The sequence below is a fragment of the Canis lupus genome, chromosome 29, assembly GCF_048164855.1.
Source record: "Canis lupus baileyi chromosome 29, mCanLup2.hap1, whole genome shotgun sequence".
Lineage (NCBI taxonomy): Eukaryota > Metazoa > Chordata > Mammalia > Carnivora > Canidae > Canis > Canis lupus.
In genome coordinates, this window is record NC_132866.1 from 35,754,159 (window position 1) to 35,778,672 (window position 24,514).

Genomic DNA, 24,514 nt, shown 5'->3' on the forward strand with positions numbered 1-24,514 from the left:
AGGTCAGCAGTTGTGGGTTTGAATCTCAGATCTCTTCCTTCTTAGCTGTGTAAACAAATTGCTTTAACCCATCAGACTAAGTTTGGTCATCTGTAAAACAGGGAAAATAATCATATCTGTATTGAAAAAATGACTGAGATTTATATGGATTAATTTATATGAATTAATTATCCCAGGGGATAGCATATGGTGAATGCTCAATAAATGGTAATAAAGAAGTTGGGTTGAGGGAGAGTTACATTACAGTTCAGAATTTGTCCTAGGTGAAAAATTTCACACCCTACGTAGTTCTTCCACAAATCTTTAAAAACCTTTTCTAATCAATTTCATGAGCCATGAATTTAAGGGATAGGCTTCCCAGCCTTTCTGACTTGGACTCCCCTTTAAAAAAATCTCAAAAGGGAAATATGGAATAACAGAGCTATACCCTTTATATTCTTCACAATTGTCTCTTCTGACCTTCACTGCAGCTGTTTTCTGCAGCTGAAATTGGTGCTGTCCATTTTGAAGATTTCCTGCAGGTTCTAGAAGGATTCAGTAAAAATAAAATCCCTAAAACACCGTGGAAGAATACTTGATTAAGCAAAGCCTTTTCATTATATATATATATATATATATATATATATATATATATATATATATTCCCATAGATTGGTTCAAACGTTTTTCAGCCAGCTTTCAGCTCAAGGAGCACCTTGGAAAAATACTTCTCAGGTGGGTTACATCTCCTGCAAACAAAATCATCCTCTATTCTTCATTCTCAGGAATGAGCAATTGCAGTGTTCTAGGATGTTCCTGGCATTAACCACAGAAAGAAATGAGAGGAATTCTTGACATTTCAGAACTCTGATGTGGCAATTTCTTTGAACATTCTTTTAAAAGGAGGGTGAATTAAAAAAAAAATCTTTCAATAGTTTCATTGTTGTATCTGAGCATTCCTTATCCAGTGGATTTACTCCAATTATCTAAATGATTCTAGAGAAAACGGTTTCCCCTCCAGTAAGGGCACAGCAAAGTGATTATAACAGAGGCATGAATACAAATTGCTTTGGGATGGAAAATTGACTGAATTGTAACAAGTGGCAGCTGCCAACAGAAAGCCTCTGCTGCCCTTTATAAAGCAGAGTCTGGCTACATCACTCTGTTTCCTCTGATCTCTGGAGGCTGGATATAAGGTGGGCCAGTGTTTGTGATAGTCCTGAGTTTCCTGAGCACTGTGCAGGGTGTGAGCATTGCCCAGCTACCATGACCTCAACCCTGCCTGAAACCGTTACCATATTTGGGCATCCTTAATGCTCAGTCCATCAATAGAAAATGCATCAGAGCAGCAGGGGCAGCAGCCACAGCCAGAGCAACAGGCAGGAGCAAAGAAGGGAGGGGAATAGAGAGAGGAAGAGAGAGGGGCAGGCAGCCAATGCTGGAGAGAAATACACTGAGCCCCACAGAGAGACACGCAGACACAAGACCTACCTATTGGCAGAAACACAGGGAATGAAGCAAAGCATTAGACTGGAGAAGAGAAAGGGAAAAGAGAATACAGGGAATGAAGAAAAGGTAAAAAGAGATCCAAGTTTATCTCTCTCTCTCTGCAGTTATATATATATATACATAGAAATATACATGGCTTACATATATGTACCTGTAAGTGCATGTAGGTGGCTAACACTTTCACCAGCCAACCTTGCTGGCCAATGACCTAGTGGGGTTTCTAGTCCATGTTCCCACAGAGTTTGGAGATAGAATGTAAAGTACTATTGGCCTCAACGACCTCAAATCCCCTTCAGGTAAGGATCTCACCTAGGTAACTGACACAGGATCAGGAAGAAGAAGTCCTCTTCTCTTGGAAAACTATCAGCATGTCCAATCAGTTCATTGTCTAATTTACACTTACTGGAATAAATAAACTTTAGATTGGCATGTACTAGTTCTTAGGTTTTCCTTCAATATCAACCCAAATTTTGTCCATTCACAAGATATCATTTAGAATCCCACATGCCCCAGGTTGTCCATGGACATCCTTTTTCCTCATTAGCTTTGGTCCCTTTCCTCCACTGACCTGCACCCTGCTGGAGAAGATGAGATTTATTTAAGAATTGACTGCTTTAGTTCTACACTTAAAAAAAAAAAAAGATTTTATTTATTTTGAGAGAGAGCAAGAGATGGAGTACAAGCAGGGGGAGGGGCAGAGGGAGAGGCAGAGGCAGACTCCCGGCTGAGCAGGGAGCGCAATGTGAGGCTGGATCCCAGGACTCTAGGATCATGACCTGAGCCCAAGGCACTTACCAACTGAGCCATTCAGTGCCCCAGTTCCACACTTCTGCTAGGAATTTCATATCACCTATGAGAAGCTCTAAGCTAATACTCACTCTCTTGCCCAAAATGTGGTAGCTATGAATTGAAGTAACTGGTTTTCTTTCCATCTTGCTTTCCATTTTTGGCAGGAAACGGTTCAATATTCTGGCATAAACTCCTTTCCTGGATTCATGCCTATGGGCCTGGAAGAGTAAAGCTATCAATCCCCTAAAGTTTGATTGATTTGTCATTTTCTGATGCTGGAATGAGTTTGTTAGGGGAAATTTTTGAACACATTACCCTAACTGGCATGAGCCTTGAGTGCTTGAGGATTTCCTGAAGAGACACTCCAAGAATCTTCTGTGGCTTTTTGTTTTTCCTTAGGATGTGGTGAGATTTTCACGGTCTATTTGTCATAATGCTTCCCTGATGTAAAATACTCATACAGTATAAATAAGCTCTCCCTGAAATACTTTGAATCTTTCCAAGATCTCGAAGTCTGAGCTTAAGTTTAAAGCTTAAAGCCTTAAAGACACTGCAGACAAATTACCCACCGGAAGAGACTGCAAGTTTCTATTGGGCCCAAGCAGTTCTTTTTATTATGGGTACCTGTTTTAGCATGCCTGAGGACACAGATTTGGTCTTTCGATGTTTTCAATGCTATGTTGTTGATTACATGAACATTAATTATTGGTAGAACTTTTTTTAAAAAGATTTTATTTATTTATGAGAGAGAGAGAGAGAGAATGAGAGGCAGAGACTCAGGCAGAGGGAGAAGGAGGCTCCATGCAGGGAGCGCGACGTGGGACTTGATCCCGGGACTCCAGGATCACGCCCTGGGCTGAAGAAGGCGCTAACCCGCTGGGCCACCGGGGCTGCGGGTAGAACTTCCTATTGGATGTTGTCCATCTCTCTTTCTCCCATCTGGTGCTTTCTGCTTCAAATTTATTTTGTCTGATACTAATTAATATTGCCCCTTCTGCATATCTTGGTAGCATTTACATGGGATCTCTTTGTCCATCCTTTTTTTTTTTTAAGATTTTATTTATTTATTCATGAGAGACACAGAAAGAGAGAGAGAGAGAGAGAGAGAGGCAGAGACACAGGCAGAGGGAGAAGCAGGCTCCATGCAGGAGGAGACTCGATCCCCGGTCTCCAGGATCACAACCTGGGCCAAAGGCAGGTGCTAAACTGCTGAGCCACCCAGGGATCCCCAGAGTATTTGTTTTTTAAAAGAGGCGTTGAACTCATTCATATATATCGATTTGGACATATATCCTGCCACTTTATTTCATATTTATACCTATTCATTTACTGATGTGTTTAGCAAATATTTTCTCTGCTTTCTTGTTCTCAGACTTTGTCACTTGCATTTGAGTTGTGGTTGCAACCACAGTGATGTTGATGAATAATGGAAATGTACCCTTTGATGCCATGCCTTGAAGGAGTACTTGTCTTGAAGTTAATGATATCCAAACTGGGCAAGATCTTGTGGAAAGTGACTGCCATCAGGGGCATGCTTAGTTCTGATGGGCTTTAACTACAATGAAGGTGCTCTGGACTTGGAGTCAGCCTGGGTTTTGAATTTGCATGCTTACCCTCACACCCTCTCCCCCAACACACACACACAGACTTGCTATGTGACTGGATATTTCATTAACCTCGGCACTCACTAATTTCCCCATCTGTAAAAATCTTATGGTCATTGAGGAGATTTGCTGGAGCGACATGGGGAAGCACTTTCCATGATTCTAGGCTTACTGCAGTCTTAACAATGTTTCTATAAAAATAAAACTCCATTTCTCTTGGTTTGTCGTACATTTCCTTTTCAGAGCTGGGGCCTGGTTGGTATGCAGGAAAAGGGGAAGGCATGTGAGCTATGTTATCAGCCTGTCGTCACAAGAGGAGCCAAGTGGCAGGCCATGGGTTGAAGCACATCCGGGGCATTGGGGTGGGCCTCAGAATTCCACAGTGAAGACTCTGAGATAAAGCAGTGCCAGGGTAGGGGCTGCTGAATGGCTGGAGTTTCTGCTGACCAGAGCCTGGTCCTCGTGGAAAGAGATGAGGAGGGAATGTGGCTTCTGGAGCCACCAAATAAGGAAGGACATCATCTCTGTCTTCTTCATCTAAGTGTAGATGTCAGCCACCAGAGCAATGCACCCCACACCATTTAGTACCTCCTAAACATGGGTTTGAAAAGACGTAGGTCAAACTCTGAGCTAAGTAGAGAACACATACACCAATAAACCAAAGATTCTTTTTATTTCTCTATATATGATTTTTTAAAAAAAATTCACAAGAGAGAGAGAGCGGAGCAAAGACAGAGGCAGAGGGAGAAGGCTGGCTCCCTGGGGGCAGCCTGATGCGGGACTTGATCCCAGGACCCCATGATTACAACCTGAGCCAAAGGCAGAGGCTCAACCCCTGAGCTACCCAGGTGCCCCTCTCTACGTATGATTTTCAACCTCTCATCTTCTTTCCCTTTAACTTCATTTGCTGTATCGTACATAACTTGCCTAGAAAAGAAGACAGCTGTCCTTTGAAGGCAGGAGTCACTTGAAACATCACAAAGCTTCAGTAAACCTCAGTCCCCTCCCCTGCCCCACCCACGATGGCTTTGTCTAGGTTGGTGGTTCTGATCTGTTACTAACCCAAACTGAGTCCCCAGGGAGCAATCGCGTTGTGCCTCCAGAGGTCATTTCCTTGCCAAACATTCCTTTTCAGTGAGAGGACGTTTTCATGCCCTGGTAAACAATCCCCAGCCTGCACAAAGCAGAGAAGGGTGCCTGTCGGTCTTCATGGCTCTCCACTTAGTCCTGAGCTGATTCCAGCCCCAGAGGCGTCAGTCTGCTCTATAAATTCCTTTGTGAAACCTGAGAGCCTGCGCTGCAAGGAGAGCAAAGATCTTGGAGGGGTTACAGTTTCCCTCCACCCTAAAAGATCTGCTTGTGTTGGCAGCAGAAGAGTCTGTTTTTCCAAACAGGCTCTTCCCTTTCTTCTGTGAATTTAGTTCAGAAAACCCTGCCAGGCTCCTAAGCGGGAGAGGTAAGATCACCTCCTAGGCAGGTCTACGCAGGCAAGAGAGGACGGCCTGGGGGTGAGGGTGGGGGGTGTTTCTAGTTAAAAGGCTCTGAACCTCTTTCTGAAATAGCCACTTGTTAGCAGGGGGATGGCTCCGCTTACCGGGCGGCTGGGGTCAGCCCACCTTCATGGCCCTTAGTTTCAGTCCTTGTGGTTTTTCAGGCAGGGACGGGGAGAGAAAAGAGGAAGGACGGACGGAGGGAAGGAATGGGGGGAGGAAGGAAGGAAAGAAGGAAACTTTAAGTGGCCACCCTTGGGCTGAGCCCCTCGCTCCGCCTGCCGCACACCCAGTCCCCCAGCACCGCCAGGGACTCCCCTTCTCCATTAACTTTGGGGGCCGCTTGTGCTTTCTTCGCATTTTAGCCATTAGGACACATTGAACGCAGGATCTGGAAATGACGTAAGAAGTCACCAGCTGGTCAAATGTTAGAAAGCCCATCTTTTGAAAGCAGCACACTGTTTCGGCGGCAGGACAGGAGGGACAGCGGGGACCGAAGCCAGCTGCTGCCTCTTGTAAGACTTTGGGTTTCACGGCTGGCCGGGGCTCTGGGCCCTGTGACCCCGGGGTTCAACGAAGCTGTTGGCCTGGATCCCCGTGTGCCGACGGATGCCACACTATTGTCCTGTCACCAGAAGTACGTCCTTGCCACTCCCGCCCCCGCCCCCCTAGTGGGCCCGCGTCCCCGCCGGCTCCCTGCGACCTGGACCCGCGGCCCAACACCCCCTCCTTCCTGGCGCTGGGTTCCCGCGATCCTATTTCACTAAAAAGTTACAGTCATTTTAACGTTTGAAAGGGTACAGAAAAATGGAAAGAACAGCCGTGAGTGAGAGCCCCTCTACTCTTCACCTGGATTCAACTGTTAATGTTTTACGGTTGGGTCCTTTTTTTCTCTCTATACACATGTACACACACGTGGAGGCTTTTTGTTGAACCGGTTGAAACCAGGTATCATGACACCTCATCCCCTAAATAATTCAGAATGTATAGGACATTCTGCGACGTTACCTCAAAACCATCACTACTCATAAGAAAACTATCATGAATAGTGTTTAAAATACAAGTCACACTCAAATTTCTTCACTTGTCCCCAAGATGTATTTTATGGCTTTTGTTTTTTTAAATTACAGGATCCAACCAAAGTTCGTGCATTTTCTTTGATTGTTATGTCTCTTTACGTTTCCTTTAATCTAGAAAAGCCAATTCTTTTTTTGTTTGGCTTTTCAAGTCATTAACCTATTTGAGGAGTCCAACTGGTTGTCTCCCTCCCCCCCGCCCCCCCCCCCCCCCGCCCCCAACCCCGTCGCCCCAGAAAGTCCAACATTCTGGATTTGTCTGAAAGTTGCCTCATGATTGGATTCAGGTTAATCATTTTTGGTCCAAATATTACAAAAGTGATGGTGTGCACTTCTTATTGCAACACTTTAGGAAATACATAATGTCAGGTTGTCCCACAGGAATAGGCTAAATAAACATTGAATAAATAAATTGCAAAGAAGAGGTATTTTTTTTCCCATAGTTTAACAGTCACAGTTCTGAGACTGTGACAAGGATAGCTTAATATTTCACTACGACTTCAAAAATACACACATATGTATACTTACGTACACATTCAGGTAAATCTCAACCGAAGGATGGTATTCTCAACTCTAGACAGAAAATAGAATCAACTGGAAAGTTTTAGAAATTACTGATACCTGAGTCCTAGCACTTCTTTTGATAGTAAGTTTGGTCACTCGTGAAAGTGGTGCCCGCTGGGTCTCTCCATTTTAAAAGTGTTTTTTTGCCTCTTTTAATTTAATAAACAATCTTTGTGTGATCCTTTAGTACTATGAGAATATTCTGATACCCAGTGACCTTTCAGAAAATAGTTTTAGCATTCATTGATGATTTTTGCTTGAATCACTTATTTTATTGGGGTGAACTTTATAATTTTACCCTGCTCTCCACATTAATTAATATAATTTTACCCTGCTCTCCTGGCATTTTTCTATAAAAAAGAGCTTCCCCTTTTCCCCTTCCTTTCTCTATTTACTTGTTTATATATTTATATCATTAATTTTCTTATGAACTTTACATGTTCTTAAAAAAGATTGATTTATTTACTTTAGAGAGAGAAAGCAAAAGTGCATGAGTGTGAGTTGGGGAGAGGAAGGGGGAGAGAATCTTCAGGCAGACTCCTTGCTAAGCTTGGAGCCAGATCCCACCACCCATGGCATCATGACCTGAGCAGAAACCAAGAGTTAGAAGCCCAACCAACTGAGCCATCCAGGCAGCCCATATTTATATTATTTATTTATGATTACTATGGACCCCGAGATTGTTCATAAGTTATCATCATTATTCTTTTTGACGCTCAACATATCCCAGATTCGGATAGCAGGAGCTCCTTCCAGCTGCTCCTTTGGCAAATCCCACATTAGTCATGAGTACCTGCTTGCTTTCTGGCACAGAATATTCTAAGCTCATCTTGTACCTTCCTTGTCCCAAATGTGGAATCAGCAATTTCTCTAAGGAATGAGAGCCTAAATATATTTTTTAAAGTGACAGAGCCATAAGCCTTTCTAGAAGAGAAGACAGAAAACATGAAACATTACATGTGTGGGCATTTACTTTGAAGGGAATGGAGCCCCAGATATCAGCTAGCATATCTGTGTGAACAAAAATACTTTCAACCTGGGGATGGAGCATGGGTCTGGAAGTAGGGAGACCTGGATTTGTATCCTAACACTGCATGTGATTTGGGACGAGCCACTTAAACCTCTTCAAGTGTTTAATTAGGGGATTGGACTAGACAATATTGAAGGCTTTTCTACATTCCAAAATTCAGTATTCAAAAAACCTGAAAATATCTAGTTATAAGAAAGTTTTTGAGCCAGTAGAAGGGGGATAGTTCCAGTAGGATTTCAGGGGCAGAAACTTCATCTTTTAGTCCTGTCTCCCTTGATCTAGTAAGACTCATGGTAAAATGAGCTCAATGGATGTTTTTGCTGGTGAAGGTCTTTTCTAAAGTTAGAATGAGATAAAGAGATTAAATTGCCAAAATTTAGGTGAGCCATAAGAAACTACGTTGCAGTGAGATTTTAAGTATCAGGGTGTTTACAAAGGGAAGTTTTAGTCTTTAAAGTAAAAAGATCCTGCCTGCCTCAGCCTGGCCCTTCCTAATGGCCAGACAATGGACTCAGTGTCCACTCAGTGCTTTTATTGGTTCTTACTAAATTTCTCTGCTTCCCAAAGAACCCATACTTAAGATGTCTTGCAGCACTTTCTTTTTTATTAGGAAACTCCAAAATATACCAAGACATTTTTTCCAATACTCCTTACCTGAAGTCAGAAATTGCATTTAAAAAATAATTCTTCCCTGCTTTAATAAATTGGCTGAAAAGGTTAAATGGATTTTCCTTCTATGTTGTGGTCATGGAAGCACTTATCTCTCACCCCAAGTAGTTGTCGTATGTAATTGGATGTGAAGTAATTCCAAAGTTGCATCAAAGTCTTTGCAGTGTTACTATGACAGTTGCCCTCCCGCGCCCCCCCCCCCCCCCCCCCCGCCAACCGGCTTCAATGCAAACTCTCCACCATCCCACTGTCCATTCAGTGAGATTTTGTTGTATGAAGAAAGGTTAGCTTTTCAGAAACTTCAGGGGCAGGAAGAAGAATCATTATGCATTAACAGGAGCTGATTCTCTCACACACCCATTCATCCCCTAGTAAGAGATGGTCGCCTCATCCTTATCACTGGGTCAGAATGTTGTTAAAGGCTCTGCCTTACTAAGACTATGGAAATTAATGCAGGGACCTGAAAAAGAACCCACTGTTTGGAGGAATAAGACTTTTAATGTAATGTCTTTGACAGCCCTTCCTGCCCAGTTAGCAGTCCTTTTTCTACAGTGGATTCCAGCAAAGGCGAGAATTTGGGCAGAGATCTTCAGATGGGAAGGAGGGGAGAAGAAGCCGTATCAAGATCCCTAAGGTCTTGGGGAGTTTGGAAAAGCATATTCAAAATGACTATTGCTTTGATTTCATTTTGGCCTCAAGTTCATCCTGACATTTGTCTTTGTATTAACAGAAGATATAAGATTTTCATGTTTATCAAATGGGAGTGTGTCTTTAAAATGACTGGGCTGGTGAAGGCTTTATGGACCATTTCCTCCTCTAGAGTCTTTGGAGAATCAACTGTGCCATCTGCATATAATGCTGCAGTCATAAATGTTTATTTCTACCTTTTGATTCAGTGGTTTGAAGACCTCAATAAAATTTTAGGGCCCCAGAGATCATTTTGCTCAAAGCTCTCCTTTGGTAACTGGAGGATTTGAGATCCTAATTGGTGAGAGGACTCGCTCAACTAGACACAGGACAAGGCCAGGATTAAAAGCCAGGTTCCCTATTTCCTCAGCCCACATTCTTCATACTTACATACTTCCCTGACCCTCCTTGGCTTTGTGGCAGAAGCAGCATGTTCTATTGTCTGCAGTTTCCTTTAAATACTTCAGTAAAACTGTAAAGACTCCCTGAGGGCAGGGGAATTTGTCTGCTGTGAGCTTTGGTATATCTCAGCTCTATAAAAATGCCTGACACATAATAGGCCCAAATAAATATTGAATGAATAAAGTGTGTGTGTATTTTCTTTCCATAGTTTTAATAAAGGTGGAGTCTTTAAAATTCAGAGACTGAGATAAGGATAGCTTGATGGCCTCCTATACCTTCAAGAATATATGTTCATTTATTTACATACATATTCACTTAAATCTATATCCTGTGTTGGTATTCTCAATGCTGGGTAGAAATTAGAATCAACTCGAGAATTTTTTTAAATGCACCTGGAACTTAGAGCAAAGATTCAGATTTCATTTACCTTGTGAGGCTGGAGTATTAGCATCTTTTAAATGCTTCCTGGACATTCTGACATGTACCCAGCCTTGAGAATCACTGCCCTGAGAAATGTTAATTTATAGCTGAGGTTCCCTAACTGTCATGGTATACTTTCTGTGGTTAGTTAGAATTTATAAGAAGCCAATCAGTTGTGCATGTTCTAGAAGAGGCTACCACATGCCCTTAAACTGTCTTTACCTCTTATTGGCACTAAACAATTCTTTAATTAGCATTAGAAGTATTACAAATTATTTGTCACTGAAGGGAGGATTCAGGATATGTGGTTTGGCTAGAAAAGCAAGGAACAACACTGCCAGGTATTAGCTAAATATTTAGCCCTACTATGTGTCAGACTTTTTTTTATGCCCTTTGGAGTCCTAGGCCTATAGTGAGTACTAGGACCCTGTCAGATCTTGTGTTGGGCCGTACACTGGAATGTTCTGTCGTCTGACTAGACTAGAAAGTCAGCTGAAATTTGCTGCTAGGATGTGGTTTCATTTGCCTCAATGGAGCCTCTTATGCTTTTCGCTGTATGAGGGCCTAAAATTGAGCTGGTTTCACTGAGTTTACAGAACAGTCCATGTGGCTGTGTGTGCCTGTTGGCTGACATGGGCTCACATGTGTGGCAGAATTTGGGTTGAGACATGTAGTTTACTAGAACAAGGCACCTGCGATAAGGTGTGGAGGTGAGACAGCCTTCACATACCTCTCCTGTGGAGGACTGCCAGTATCTATAAAAAGGAAGCCCTGTGGCTTACAAGCAGTGTGCACTTTGTATGCAGAGCCCTGGGTAGAAGAAGACTTTAGTCTTGACTTTGTCCTTTGAGCGGAGATGAGGGCAGATACCACAATCCCACTCAATATGTCCCCAGTGTGTTCAGCTTCTCAAGTACAGGTGAGTCATTCCTGGTGAGGGCAGGGAAACAAACTTGGACCTTGTTTGCTTCATTTTATGACCTGCCTTGGCATTTTCAAGTGTGTAACTGAGCCACAGCTTGGCTGTAAGGATACTTGGATTCCTTGTCAGGCAAAGTCAGCCACTTCTCTGAGCCAAGGGAGGTGAGTAGCAGCTGGCTCTGGGAAGGCTATTAAGAGGAATAGCAAAATGAGCAATTATAAGTGTAACAGTGGAACAAGGTATCTTCCGAGTCAGAATCTGGCTACAGTCCTCGAAGTCATTCCTTTTAGTATTGAGGTGGGTGTTCTAAGGACAAGGAGCATTAATAAGAATAAAATTTTATGTGCTATAAAACGCCTTTGATTGTAGCAGATAAAAGTGACTGTTTTGAAAAACAGCCTAAATATCCATAGATGGGAGACTGGCTAAATAAGCAATGGTGTGTCCACACGTGGAAATCCATGTGGTTGATTAAAATAATGAAATTGATTTGTTTGTGCTCATAGAAGACAATTGCTAAGACACATTATCAGGTGAAAAAGATTAAGTATCAAATCAACACTTGGTAAGATTGCAATTAAGCCGCATTCTGTGTCATTTTGATTTTTTTTCAAGATTTTATTTATTTATTCATGAGACAGAGAGGCAGAGACACAAGCAGAAGGAGAAGCAGGCTCCCTGTGGTGAGGGTGAGCCCAGCATGGGACTCAATCCCAGGGCCCCAGGATCACAACCCGAGCCAAAGGCAGACACTCAACCACTGAGCCACCTAGGCATCCCATGTGTCATTTTAATTTTTAAAAATAACATGCATATATTACTTATGTAGTTAACAAAATAAAGAAATAGTAGAAGTACAGTGAAGTACAGCAGAAGTACAATGTCCAAAAATTTGGAAAGACGAGCTTGCCCTTGGAGCTGAGCTGTGGCAATTACTGGGGTGGTCTCTGAGCAAGTCTTTGGAACTCTGGGTGACAACAGTAAGTGCTGTGCGCTCTGCTCCTCTGCCACTCACTCTCTCCAACTGGAAGCAGGGTTATGACTCTTGTCCCACTGAAATGCTTAAGTCCTGCAGAAACTGGGTTAAACCCTCCTGAGGTAACTCTGACAAAGCTCAGGGACCATTTCCCTGCTCATTCTGTTCATAGATAGTTGGCGTTGGGTTGCTAAATAATTGTAGAACCAACCGGGAGCTTTTTTCTCTTTATTCATCTTGGTAAGGAAAGGTGATGCCTAATTTGAGAGGATGATCCAGTCAAATGTCTCAGAATTTGCCCCACTAGGTGAACTTTTATAGGAAGGAACTTCTTTAAAAATAAGTGATAGAGAACTTGCCTCTAGTTGAGAAGTTCTGTTCTCAATTTTGATGAGTAAGAATACTTGAAAACACAATTTCGTCTTCTGTGTTGTTAGGAGCTAAATGTATCTAGAATTGCTATTTGAGGAGTAAACCTTCCAATAATGATTTTTTCGTTTTATAATGCCGACTGGCCCAACACTGGGATACTGGAGTGGAGAGGATCCGCAGATGTGACAGTAAAGATGACCCGCCCAACCCATTCCATGAACTGTCCTCAACTCCTCAACGGTCATCCTCTGCAAAGTTCCCTTCCAGACTTCCTGGAGGGGCACCTGGGTGGCTCAGTCAGTCTTGATTTTGGCTCAAGATCTTGATTTTGGGTTGTGAGATTGAGCCCTTCATTGGGCTCTACGCTGGGTATAGTGTCTGCTTGGGATTCTCTCTCTCCCTTTCCCTCTGCCTTCACCCCCCCTCTCTGTGTGTCTCTCTCTCTAGAAAAAAAAAAAAAAAAAGATTTCTTGAAGTCTTCTATACAGAATCAGCCAGGTTTGAGGGAGAAAACTTAGTGGCTAGAGGAAGACTAGGGCTTCATGAACCATCCCACCCATTGCCACTTGCATTTTTTGAGGTGATCTGAACATGGAAGAACATTTTATCAGTGTTGGTTGGGCCCTGAATGGGTCTAGGTATGACCCGACCTTGAAAATCTGTTCTGCGCTCAGTGATCCTCTTCTTCTTTTGGATGGAATCAAAACTCTTCAGCCTGGTATCCACCAACCAGCTGTGTATCTACAGCAAGTTACTTAATGTTTCCATGCCTTACCACCCTCTGCAAAATGGAAGCGTTGGTCTTGCTTGAACTTTGAGGGCACTAACAGCTGTGTGATTCCATATTTAAGGCCCTTAACCTGTGACCCTTCCCCAAAGATATCTCCTAATGCCATCATCAGCTTGCATCAAGCTTGGAACAGAAAGCTCTGAGAAATGGTAAGAAAAGCTAAACTGGCCATTTCTCACTTACATGGAGAAACCAAGGAAGATGGTAATAGTTGTGTTCATCTCAGAGAAAACACCAGGAGATTTCCTTTAGGTAAAACCTCTTTTAGGAAAGAACATGAGAAGACCAGGACAGGTACATGAGTTATTAGGAGGGGGGCACCTGGGTGGCTCAGTGGTTGAGCATCTGCCTTTGGCTCAGGGCATGATCCCAGGGTCCTGGAATTGAGTCCTGAATCAGGCTCCCTATGGGGAGCCTGCTTCTCCTGGCTGTGTCTCTGCCTCTCTCTCTCTCTGTGTCTCTCATGAATGAATAGATGAAATCTTTAAAAAAAAAAAAAAAGGAGTTATTAGGAGGGTTGTGCTATACCAATGTTTTCTCTTTGAAGGTCAATGTCTCATTCTGACAGTTCCAGAAAATGTCCATAGGTTGATCCATTCAAGGAGAGAAGGATGGTAGCCATGTTTGTGGAGCAGGTAAGTCTGAGGGGTTACAGACATAGAAAGGTCAACATAATATCCTAACACTTCCCTCCATTATTACTCCCTTTCTCTCATTCTTCCCCCTGTTTCTCTTACTGAGAAAAACTAAGGTTTTAAGTGGCTTTGAAGGTACAATCCCAGCCTCTTCCTGAACTGTAAAAAGACCTAAATATGTTTACATAATTTAATGCTTCAGAATGAGGGATCCCTGGGTGGCGCAGCGGTTTGGCGCCTGCCTTTGGCCCAGGGCGCGATCCTGGAGACCCGGGATCGAATCCCACATCGGGCTCCCGGTGCATGGAGCCTGCTTCTCTCTCTGCCTGTGTCTCTGCCTCTCTCTCTGTGTGTGTGACTATCATAAATAAATAAAAATTAAAAAAAAATAAAATAAAATAATGCTTCAGAATGAGAAACTTATAAGCAGGAGTATTCTTTACTCCTCCGCAGGGCAAAGCTCTCTGCCCCTCAAGCAATGTGTCTCAAGCCTTGATGCATCAGAATTATGTGAGTGCTTTGAAAAAATACAAATTCCTAGAACCCATCACCCTAGAGTGGGGCTTGGGGATCTGTATTTTTGACAAGCTCCCACAGGTGAGTGTTTTACCAATAGTATCTGAGAACTTAGGCTCCATGACCCAATCAACATCATGCTATTGCTAATAAGTGATCTCCTGTGATCTTTCTGGGGACCATTTGAATCAAAAAGGCTCCAGTAAGTATGCAGTTTTAGATGACAGTAAGTATGTAATGTGCTAATTATGGCCAGTGACACCATAAAATAAAAGCGTATTACTGAATGCTTTTAATTTCTTATAATGATGGTAAGGTGGCATGTCATGGGGCCTTTTTAGTCCCAGACATCACTCCAGAGAATTCCAACCAGATATAGACAAGGGCCATTAGGACCCGGATCCTTTCCTCTCAAACTGTTTACCCATGAGAATAGGATGTCCTGAAGCAACACTTCCCCCAAGTGAAGTGTTGATAAGTCTGGTTATCAGCAAGATATTACTGGCAGTGTGATATGCAGGGCATTTACATTTTCTTGATAGGGTTAGTCATATGAAAGCTGACAAAGAAGGAAAAGGAGCAGCGCTGTGGTGCAATATCTACAGACAGCTGTACCCTGGCTTCTCGATAAATAGGATGACTTACATTGCTGAGCGGTGTGGTCACTGCCAAAGGAATGGCCCTCTCACATTTCTTCCTGATTCACATATTCAGTGGGGTTACTTGTCATCTCCTCCCTCTTCTGCTTCCCAGACACTGAGTCTGGAATGAAAATTCACCTGCCTCTGAGTTGGCCACGGGTGGGGGCAGGGGTGTTACTTGGGTTCCCAGGTTGGAAGATTATCTCACCCAGCCCTAGCTATATAAGCTGACCGGTGTGGAGGGGCTCAGCAGGGCTGATTCAAGGGATTCAATCCACAGGAGAAAACACACAGACGAACCGAACCTCAGGCCGACATGATGGTGATGAAGGTAGAAGAGCTGGTACGTAAGACACATTTTTGTTTCATGGTGAAAGCTGGTTTAGTCTTGATTTTTATTTGAAAATTGAAATGTCCTTTTTGAGGCATAATGCATAAGGTACTCTGATGTCATCTATGGAACATGGTTGGCCTAAGTGATGAAATAAGTGAAATTGGAAAAACGAAGCTAGCAGTAATGAATTCTCTGTATATTTCCTATTTATTATCTTCTTCTTTGGTTTTCTTACTAAAGCATGGATTCACATGTAGTTATGAGGATGCCTTAGGGAAGAAGTTTTATTGCAAGAATATATGTCTGGAAACTTTACAACTCAAGTCTAAGAGCCATTAACAATACCTGAAATGGAAGAATTTAAAACAATCATGGGGGGGTTGCAGTTTTCCTAGGTGAAATGTGATTAAATGGATTAAAAGTGCATTTAAATGTATCAACCTAACCTAAGCCTTGCTTTACCAAGAGGGTAGGACAATCATCTGATGGTAATTCTGGAATACTACAGCGGTGTGTCCCTGCCTGAGATCTGAGAACACAGTGCACAGAGATGGCTGTCCTCAGGCAAGGAGGACCAAGGCCTTCCTGCAGCATCCTCTGTGGAGAATGATTCCAGGACAGGCCCTGCAACTTCTGACCCTACAATATTCTTTCCTCCTAGGTCACAGGGAAGAAGAATGGCAGTGGGGATACTGGGGAGTTCCTACCTGAGGATTTCAGAGATGGGCAGTATGAAGCTGCTGTTACTTTAGAGAAGCAAGAGGACCTGAAGACACTTCCAGCCCACTCCTTGATCCTGGGGGAGCAGCAGTGGAAAATTGAGAAAGAGCGAGAGGCAGAGGTAAGGACCTTCCATGGAATCCACTAGTGGGAAGTCGTGGATGGGGTAGGAGAAAATAGGTGCCAGGCAGGAAGGAGAAAAGAGATAAATGAAGTAAATGCAACCATTCCAAAGATGTTTCTTTGCCAAATTCAAACCCACGGGAGAGGCAACTTCTATAGGACAAGTAGTAGGAACTAATTCTTTAGCAAGACTATGACCTCTGGATTCTGAATCAATGAATGTTCTACAACTATGTTCTGATTTAAAGACTTGGAAAGAGAAACATGACTAGTGAATTTCTGATGTCATGCACCATCTAGTCAATCTCAAGCAAGAGAGATGAGATCTCTTTTTCTCAATAACATGGCCTGTGGTCCCAGAATCATTATTTGGCTGTGTTCACTATCTGTGTTGATAAATTCCATGGTGCCATGTGCATTTTCATTACTTACTAATCACAGATAAAACATGCATTAGTTAGCAGGAGTCTCAGGAAAGTCTGTTTCATGGGCCCTGCTTTGTAGGCTGCCTGAAAGAGTTTGGCATTGGTATTTCGGAGCTTAATGCTTATTGTTGGATTCTTCGGAGTTAAATAAAAAATTCAACATAAATCTGGGGTTCATGTATGGAAATGTATGGAAATGATTACATGATCATTACTTACAGAGATCCTATCTCCAAAAGCTGATGCTACAAGCAAGAGAAGTGGAGATGAAGGCAATTAGCTGAAAAATTAGACCCCCAAATACTTGAACAAGAAATGACTGAGTCAAAGTCAAAGATTAGATTAGTTTTAAAGGGTTGGTTGGGGTGTTTTGTTTTTTTTTTTTTTTTACTTTTTTGCTCCAACTGTTCACATACTTATCTCAGACCTTGCAGATTTTGTTTAGACACAACCAGAATGCCTGTCACCATATTTTGAAATATGGATTTCTTTTTTAGCTCAAGAAGAAAAAACTAGAACAAAGATCAAAGCTTGAAAATCTAGAAGACCTTGAAGTAATCATTCAACTAAAGAAAAGGAAAAAATACAGGAAAACTAAAGTTCCAGTTGTAAAGGAACCTGAACCTGAAATCATTGTAAGGACTGTTTGCTTTTGTAGTATTACATGTCCAGCATTGTGCTACCAGGGAATAAATATCTGTAGAGGGTTTGATTGAATATTGGAAAACTCACGATAACTCCTGCACTATTCTTTGGCTTTAGACAGAACCTGTGGATGTACCTAGGTTCCTGAAGGCTGCCCTGGAGAATAAACTGCCAGTAGTAGAAAAATTCTTGTCAGACAAGAACAATCCAGATGTCTGTGATGAGGTAAGGCTTCTACAAAGCACTGCAAAATCCAGCTCATTAATTTTGTGTTTCTTATGCTTAACTTCAGTCTTGCTAACATGGTGCCAAAAAGCAATCCACCTGAAACAGTTTCTCCAGCTGTTGCCACATATGCCAGTAGCATATTAGGATAGTGCAGAAAAAAGAGTCTGGATTAGTGCTATGGGTTGCATTTTCTTCCAGCTGGATTTTTCAGTTTGTCTTTAACTTTTTATATTCTTAGGATAGACTTTTAATAAAGCAGGACCAACAAGTCCCTTTTGGAGAGATACAAAATAGCATCCTTTTATAAAATAAAGATTTTATTTATTTATTTTCGAGAGAGAGAGAGAGAGAGAGAGAGCACAAGCAGAGGGATCTGCAAAGGCAGACGGAGAAGCAGACTGCCTGATAAGCAGGGAGCCCCACTCTGGGCTAGATCTCAGGACCCTGGGATCATCACCTGAGCTGAAGGCAGACGCTTAACCACTTAACTGACTGAGTCACTCAGGTGCCTCAATAGCAACATCCTTGACTGGACCCAAACACATCAGTGCAACACACGGAATCTGTGGACTGGAGTTCAAATGCTGACTCTATCACTACTTGGGTATTTGATTTTTGGCAGCTAATTTGCATTTTTTAGACCTCCATTTCCTTGCCTGCAAATAGAGGGCACTGGAGTGAATAAGACCAATAATTGTTCTTGGTCAAATAGTCTATTATTAATCCATTCATATGAAGCCTTCTTACCAGAAACATGAATCCTTTTTGTATCCCCCCACCTCGCCTTCCCAAACTGAATGGAGAATCATTTCTGAAGGTGAACTAAAAACGAGTCCCCCATTCTCTTAAAAAAGAATTGAATACTTTTTGATATTCAACCTAGCAACAGTCCCAGGTGGAAGAAAGCCATCTGATCTGCATGGCCAATTCAACACAAACAACGAAGGCACAGAATTCAAGAAAGGGAAATGTCAGTGTTGAGGCAATTGTGAGCTTTGAGTTCACATTCCTCCATGGAGACCTCTGAGCATTTAAAGATGTACCTGCAGGAAACTCAAGCCTCAGCTGCACAATCTTTGTTCCAGTTCTGCAATTTTAGGAAATTTGACATTTCTAATTTAAAAAGAAGCACTCAAATTTCTATCACTTAGGTCATCAGGGTCCTCAGCCTCATACCTCTTAGAAGGGATTTATGCTCATTTTTATATGCATCTCTCTCTCTTTTTTTTAAATCTCTATTCTGACAGTATAAACGGACAGCTCTTCACAGAGCATGCTTAGAAGGACATTTGGCAATTGTGGAGAAGTTAATGGAAGCTGGAGCCCAGATCGAATTCCGCGATATGGTAAATATATTTCTTTGTTTGGAAATGAGCCAAAATAAGGAGACTATATGAAGCTTGAGAAAAGCTACAATGAAAAACGGGGCTGATTGGATTGAAAATTGATCTGAGAGAATGAGGCGAAAGCTCATTTCTCCATACAAAGGGAAGTTGGGAGATGGGACTAGGTCAGGTGGAAAGTATTTTCCATACATACTGAAAAGGAGAGGAGTGTTCCAGGGAAAAGGAGGAAGTGAAAGCCGCTGCACAGAATTCAATATCCTCATCAGAGAGTTGGGTCAGTATCAAGTCAGTAGCATTACTGAAAAGTAATCGGTCAGCACTTGCCTCTCGGCATCCCTGTCCTTCCATTATACACGGCAGCGTGCTCGTGGCCCCTTGGCTGCCAGGGGTGTGTCAGAATTCTCTAGCTGTTCACCTTCTCTGATAGATGCCATCAGTGAGATCAGGGGCTAACCTGCATACGGAATGAACTGCATCTATGGAAAGTAGCCGCTATTCAGACCTCAATAATTCAGCTACTGTGATCTCTGCAAAGACCAGCATACAGCATATTTTATGGACTGAAGACTGAGCTGGGAAAATGCTTTACTTATTTAAATGCAGCTCAATTTGACTTTATAAAGCAGAAGATGGATATTAGGAAAGTCCAAAGAATTTGAACAAAATTGGGCCCCAAAGACAAACACACACACAGGAAAACAATACAAAAAATAAATAAATAAAGCTTGCATGAAAAGACACTAAAATTCGTGAGTGTGTGACTTGGAAGGCCAGGAATATGCCCGAGTGGGAAAGAGGGCATCTCCAAGGAGTAAGGGCAGTGTGCAGTGACCACAAGTGGCGGCACTTGAGGCATAGAGGCTGTGCTGGCACAGATGACAGCAGAGAGCGAGCAGGAGAGGAGGGAAAAACAACAGGGACGCAGGAAGAGGTGGCAGATCCAGATTAAAATCCTTTGGAAGGGACTACTTTTATTCTGCCAGGATTAAAATGCATTTGTCTAGAACTTCTGAGTAGATTTGGCAAAAGTGGTTAAAATTTCCAGGCAGATGTGGGTTTGAAGATCTATTCTGATGCTTACTAGCTGTGCCTCCTAGGGCAAGAAACTTGACTATTTTGGAGACTTGTTTTTCCCATCTGCAAAGTGAGCGTACTCACACCTGCTTCAGTGTTGCCAGGAGGGCCCATCCATCCGAGGTGCATAGCACCTTGTTGGCATGTAGAAATTCTCAATAAATGGTAGTTCTCAAAAATGTAGTTGTAGTTGGGAGGGGGATACCCTAGCAAATCTGGTGTTCCTGGGCCCTGGAAACCAAGTACTAACTCCTCTGCTTTCCCCTTCCTGTATAGCTTGAATCCACAGCCCTCCACTGGGCAAGCCGCGGAGGAAACCTGGATGTCTTAAAATTGCTACTGAACAAAGGAGCAAAAATCAGTGCTCGGGATAAGGTATATCTCTTCTTGTCCCTTCTCCCCCCTCCCCCAGTACCTTCCCCACCTTGGCCTCCCCCCTCCCACAGCCACCTTGCCATTTGGGTCAGCTGGAAGCTCATGCTGTGTGGGGCACCATAGTGGCCACTTGTCCCCCTCGCACACACCTTGGGGTCTGGGACAGCCTCTGTCCCTGAGCCCAGTACATCAGTTGCGCTCTTCAATTTCCCAGTTGCTCAGCACTGCGCTGCACGTGGCGGTGAGGACTGGCCACTATGAGTGCGCGGAGCATCTCATCGCCTGTGAGGCGGACCTCAATGCCAAAGACCGAGTGAGTACCTGGGCAAAGTTCTGCCTCCCTCCAGCTCCAGGCCTCATTGATCTGGGATCACTCCCCAAGCCTAGTACACTTGTGGGACCCACTTCCTGGCCTCAGGCCCAACTTTAGTCTGTTGACTCTGCTTCTCTAGGAAGGAGATACCCCTCTGCATGACGCAGTGAGGCTGAACCGTTACAAGATGATCAGACTCCTGATTATGTATGGGGCTGACCTCAACATCAAGAATTGTGTAAGTACCTAAAACAAGCAGCCCCTGCTTGCGGGCTTTCTTATTAACAAAAGCATATCTTATGCTCTTGAAAATAATCCCACAGTGGTAGGATTTCAGCGTTGGAGGAGTTCTTTTGATGCTTTAAATGCACCTGTCCATCCATTCCTATAATGACATTGCTAACCTTGGCGAGGACTCAAGTCACCTGGTCGGAGATGGGTGAGGCCATCATGACTGCTGTAGCTTCAGTGCCAGTACAGTGTCTGGTGATTCTTTCAAAATTTGGTCTTGAAAATATAAGAGGGTCAAATTGTTCACCTTCACAAACCGAAGCACAATCTTCCCTGGCTACCCCTGGTTGAGCAAGGCCTGGGGTAGTCAGGAAAAAAGAAAGACACCATCCCTGAAGTAATAAAATTCCACAGTGGTCAATACAGCCAAGAGCCAATGAACTGAAATTAATCAATATCTAATCCAGTAATTCTGAGTAGTCCTCCCCTCCTTACAACAGCATAACATGCTACCACTTTCTTCCAGGGCCAGCCATGCTTTTGCCTATATTTTTGAGATAATTTCTATCCATTCTCCACACTGGTTTATCTGCATATCCCTCAAAATAATTCCCTATATTTAGGCCCTGAAAATGCTCGTATAAGTCCCTTCTACAAGTACGTGTTAATTTAGCTTCATCTGCAAGCCAGGGAATAGAGCCAACTTTTCCTCATGGTCCCAATTCCCAGGCAAACATCATCTAATGTAAGCTTTAAAAATATCACTGGGAGGAATGGATATAAATTCCTGAAGAAATAATTTGAAAGATTTGGTAGAGAATCACTTTACAAGGAAGGAAAAGAAAACCCCAGTCATCTTATATTGAGAATAATTTCTTCCCCTTATTGCGTTACTATGAGACTTAGAGGAATATTTTATCATAAAAAGCCCCACAAAACTGTCTTGGTGATAGGAACAAAGAATAGAAGCAATAAATAGAGGCTGCTTGGATGGTAAAGTGTTAATAGTAGGGTCCTCTCATCCTTAATATAGGGATTGGCCTTATCTAATAATTGAAATAAATAAGCAGAAAAAGAGTAGATTTAATGAAATCTCTGAAACTGCAGAAAATATTAAAATTGTTTTCAGGCAGTGAGACACTACCAGCAAAGAGAAATAGCATACAGATTTGGGGAGACTGTATAAGTAGCCAGAAATCAGGAGATACATTTTAATAGAGAGGAGTTGAAGGAATTATGGAAGAACAGATCAAAATATACCAATGAGGCTGGGGGCTTTGAATATCAGTTAAACCCCAGCATTAGGGTCCTGAAACATTGACCCAATGGCTGGATGTTCCCCAAAAGACCACTAGCCATTGAACCTCATCTTGAAGGGAATCGGAAACAAACACACAATACATTATTCTATTGTTGTCCAAAATTCTGTCATTATGTGTAGTGATGAGTGTTTCTCGAGGAACATGCTGTAGAGGTGGGAAGTTCCAAAACAAAGGTTACAGGGCCACTAATTCAAATAAGCAATAAGTGCAGGGGTCAGGCAGGTCACCTGAATTACATAAATGGTGGCTGCAGGGATCTGTGCACATGATTATAAAGGTGGTGGCTCTGCGAAGCCACAGGTATCAGGCTGGCCAACTCTTCTGATTTTTTCCAGAGAATTCACAAATTCACTTGGGAAATCTCCTAATTTCCAACTATTGACAATTAATTCCAACTTAAAAAAAAATCTCACCTCTGTTTGGGCCCAAACAAAACAGGTCTCTAAACTGATTTGCATCTCAAAGCTGCCAGTTTGCAGTTTGAGTTAAAGAGACTTCTAAACGAATAGGGGTAGAAAAATATAAGACTTCTCATATTTAAAGACAAGAATTGAGAGGTGGCATCGGATTGATTTTTGTACATGTCTTGAGACCTATGCATAAGGGAAAAGAATTTTGGTCTCAAAAATTACTTTACACATTATTGATGTCACCTCCAAGAAACATGAAATTTCCCAGGAGATCCCAGTGTGAAAACGCCACACCTTGGAGCAGTAAGAGTTCTGTACGGCACCGGAGGACTTCAGCCAAGGTGTCAAAGCAGCTCTTTTACCATCAGTTTTTATCAATCAGGAATCATTTTCCAAATTGATAGGAACTGGTTCTTGTTCACTATCTTCCCATGCCCCTTCTGCAGGATACCGGAGATGTATAGAGGCATTTTTTGAATTTTGAAATGAGTTGGCATGCTCTTGCAATTTACCGTCTAGGGACTGGGATTTTTTTAAACCAATACCTGGAGTAGTCCCACAGAGGGGAAAAACACACACAAAAAACAAAAATATTGCTAATCTGAAATGCCAAACACATTCCTGTGAGAAAGAGTGAAGGGCTGATTTGAATATAAACTGCCAATCAGTCATAGTGGAAAGCATAAAACAGTTCAATAACATACACCTATCCATTACCTCATTAAAAACACGCCCACAGAGGATGTGTAGAATTTATAGATGCCTCCCATCTGGAAGTCAAATTTCCTCATGTATTTTGATTAGGCTGGGAAGACCCCAATGGATCTGGTGCTACACTGGCAGAATGGAACCAAAGCAATATTTGACAGCCTCAAGGAGAACTCCTACAAAACCTCTCGCATAGCCTCGTTCTGAGGGAAACAATGCCAAGCTCATCAGTTGTTCTTCACCAGCATTTTGAAGACACGACCCCAAAGAAGAGTAACTAGTCATAAAATCCAGCTCCTACCCACCTGTTGTAAAGCTGCACCTAATGAAGTTTTAAGAAAGCACAGGGATATAGGTATGGAAATTTTCTTTAGCGAAACTCACTCTATTTATTTTTATTTATTCCTGTTTATTTATTTATTTATTTGCTTCCATACCACTGGTATTCAGATCCTTCATGATGATCCATTTGGTGAGCTTAATTTGTACATAACACTCCAGAAACTTCCTGTAGATCATTCTTAAACCATGTTAACGAGCAATGCTGTCAATGCCTACTCATGTGCACCTCGCTCATGGAAGATATTTCAAGGTGTTTTTAAAGGACAAGAGTGATTATTGCAGCCCTCTTCTGAATTTTTAACGCTGAAGTTTGAGGCAACAGGGGGCATGTAGCGACAGGAAAGGAAACTGCAGAATGAAAGGCATTCTGTGAGAAGGACAGTAAAGCCAGCTGTTTGACGCCTGGGCCTGGTATCTTTTACCAAGTCACACATTGTACCAAGGTGAAGAGAATGTCATGAGTGTAAGCGGCGTGTTGTGGCAGGTGCGGGCCGCTGGGCCATGCAGAAGTGAATTTGCTGGAAAAAGATGAAAGTGACTGCAAAGTGTAAATGTGTAAATGTATATTATGTTGTATGTGTATTTTATATTCATAATAAAAGCAAATTATAAACCCCTTTCTAAGTGCTTCTGTAAGTATGGTGGGAAAACCATGTGAAAGACAGCCATTTGGATGGAGTTTTTTGTCTTTCAGTTTTTTCAGATTAGAAATGTCCTATAAAATAGCACCTTTCAGCATTTACTGTGTACACGGACCGCCTGAGGATCTTGCTAAAATGCAGATTCTGATTGCCCCCATTGTGGATGGGGCCTGGGACTCTGCATTTCTGACAAACTTCCAGATGAT

The 24,514-nt window shown here is 42.5% G+C and overlaps 1 protein-coding gene and 2 long non-coding RNA genes across 5 annotated transcripts; all 3 read left to right on the plus strand.

Annotated features, from left to right (window-relative positions):
* The first annotated feature begins 1,434 nt into the window (after positions 1 to 1,434).
* LOC140620602 (uncharacterized) lies at positions 1,435 to 4,099 on the plus strand. The gene is made up of 2 exons (XR_012020343.1): positions 1,435 to 1,554; positions 2,442 to 4,099. It is a non-coding gene; the product is annotated as an uncharacterized lncRNA (long non-coding RNA).
* Positions 4,100 to 4,905: 806 nt separating this feature from the next.
* Positions 4,906 to 13,915, plus strand: LOC140621159 (uncharacterized). 3 transcript variants are annotated; one of them, XR_012020892.1, is made up of 3 exons: positions 4,912 to 5,337; positions 5,737 to 6,008; positions 13,827 to 13,915. It is a non-coding gene; the product is annotated as an uncharacterized lncRNA (long non-coding RNA). The 3 variants fall into 3 exon arrangements; XR_012020891.1 differs by lacking the exon at positions 13,827 to 13,915 and adding an exon at positions 9,228 to 9,982; XR_012020890.1 differs by lacking the exon at positions 13,827 to 13,915 and having other exon boundaries at positions 4,906 to 5,337; positions 5,737 to 6,513.
* An 843-nt stretch (positions 13,916 to 14,758) lies between these two features.
* On the plus strand, positions 14,759 to 24,284 carry ANKRD1 (ankyrin repeat domain 1). Its single transcript, XM_072806146.1, has 9 exons — positions 14,759 to 15,414; positions 16,067 to 16,246; positions 17,171 to 17,308; positions 17,436 to 17,543; positions 18,794 to 18,892; positions 20,243 to 20,341; positions 20,556 to 20,654; positions 20,794 to 20,892; positions 23,422 to 24,284. The coding sequence occupies exons 1-9, from the start codon at positions 15,388 to 15,390 to the stop codon at positions 23,530 to 23,532; spliced, it is 960 nt and encodes a 319-aa protein (XP_072662247.1). The 5' UTR covers positions 14,759 to 15,387; the 3' UTR covers positions 23,533 to 24,284.
* Positions 24,285 to 24,514: the final 230 nt, after the last annotated feature.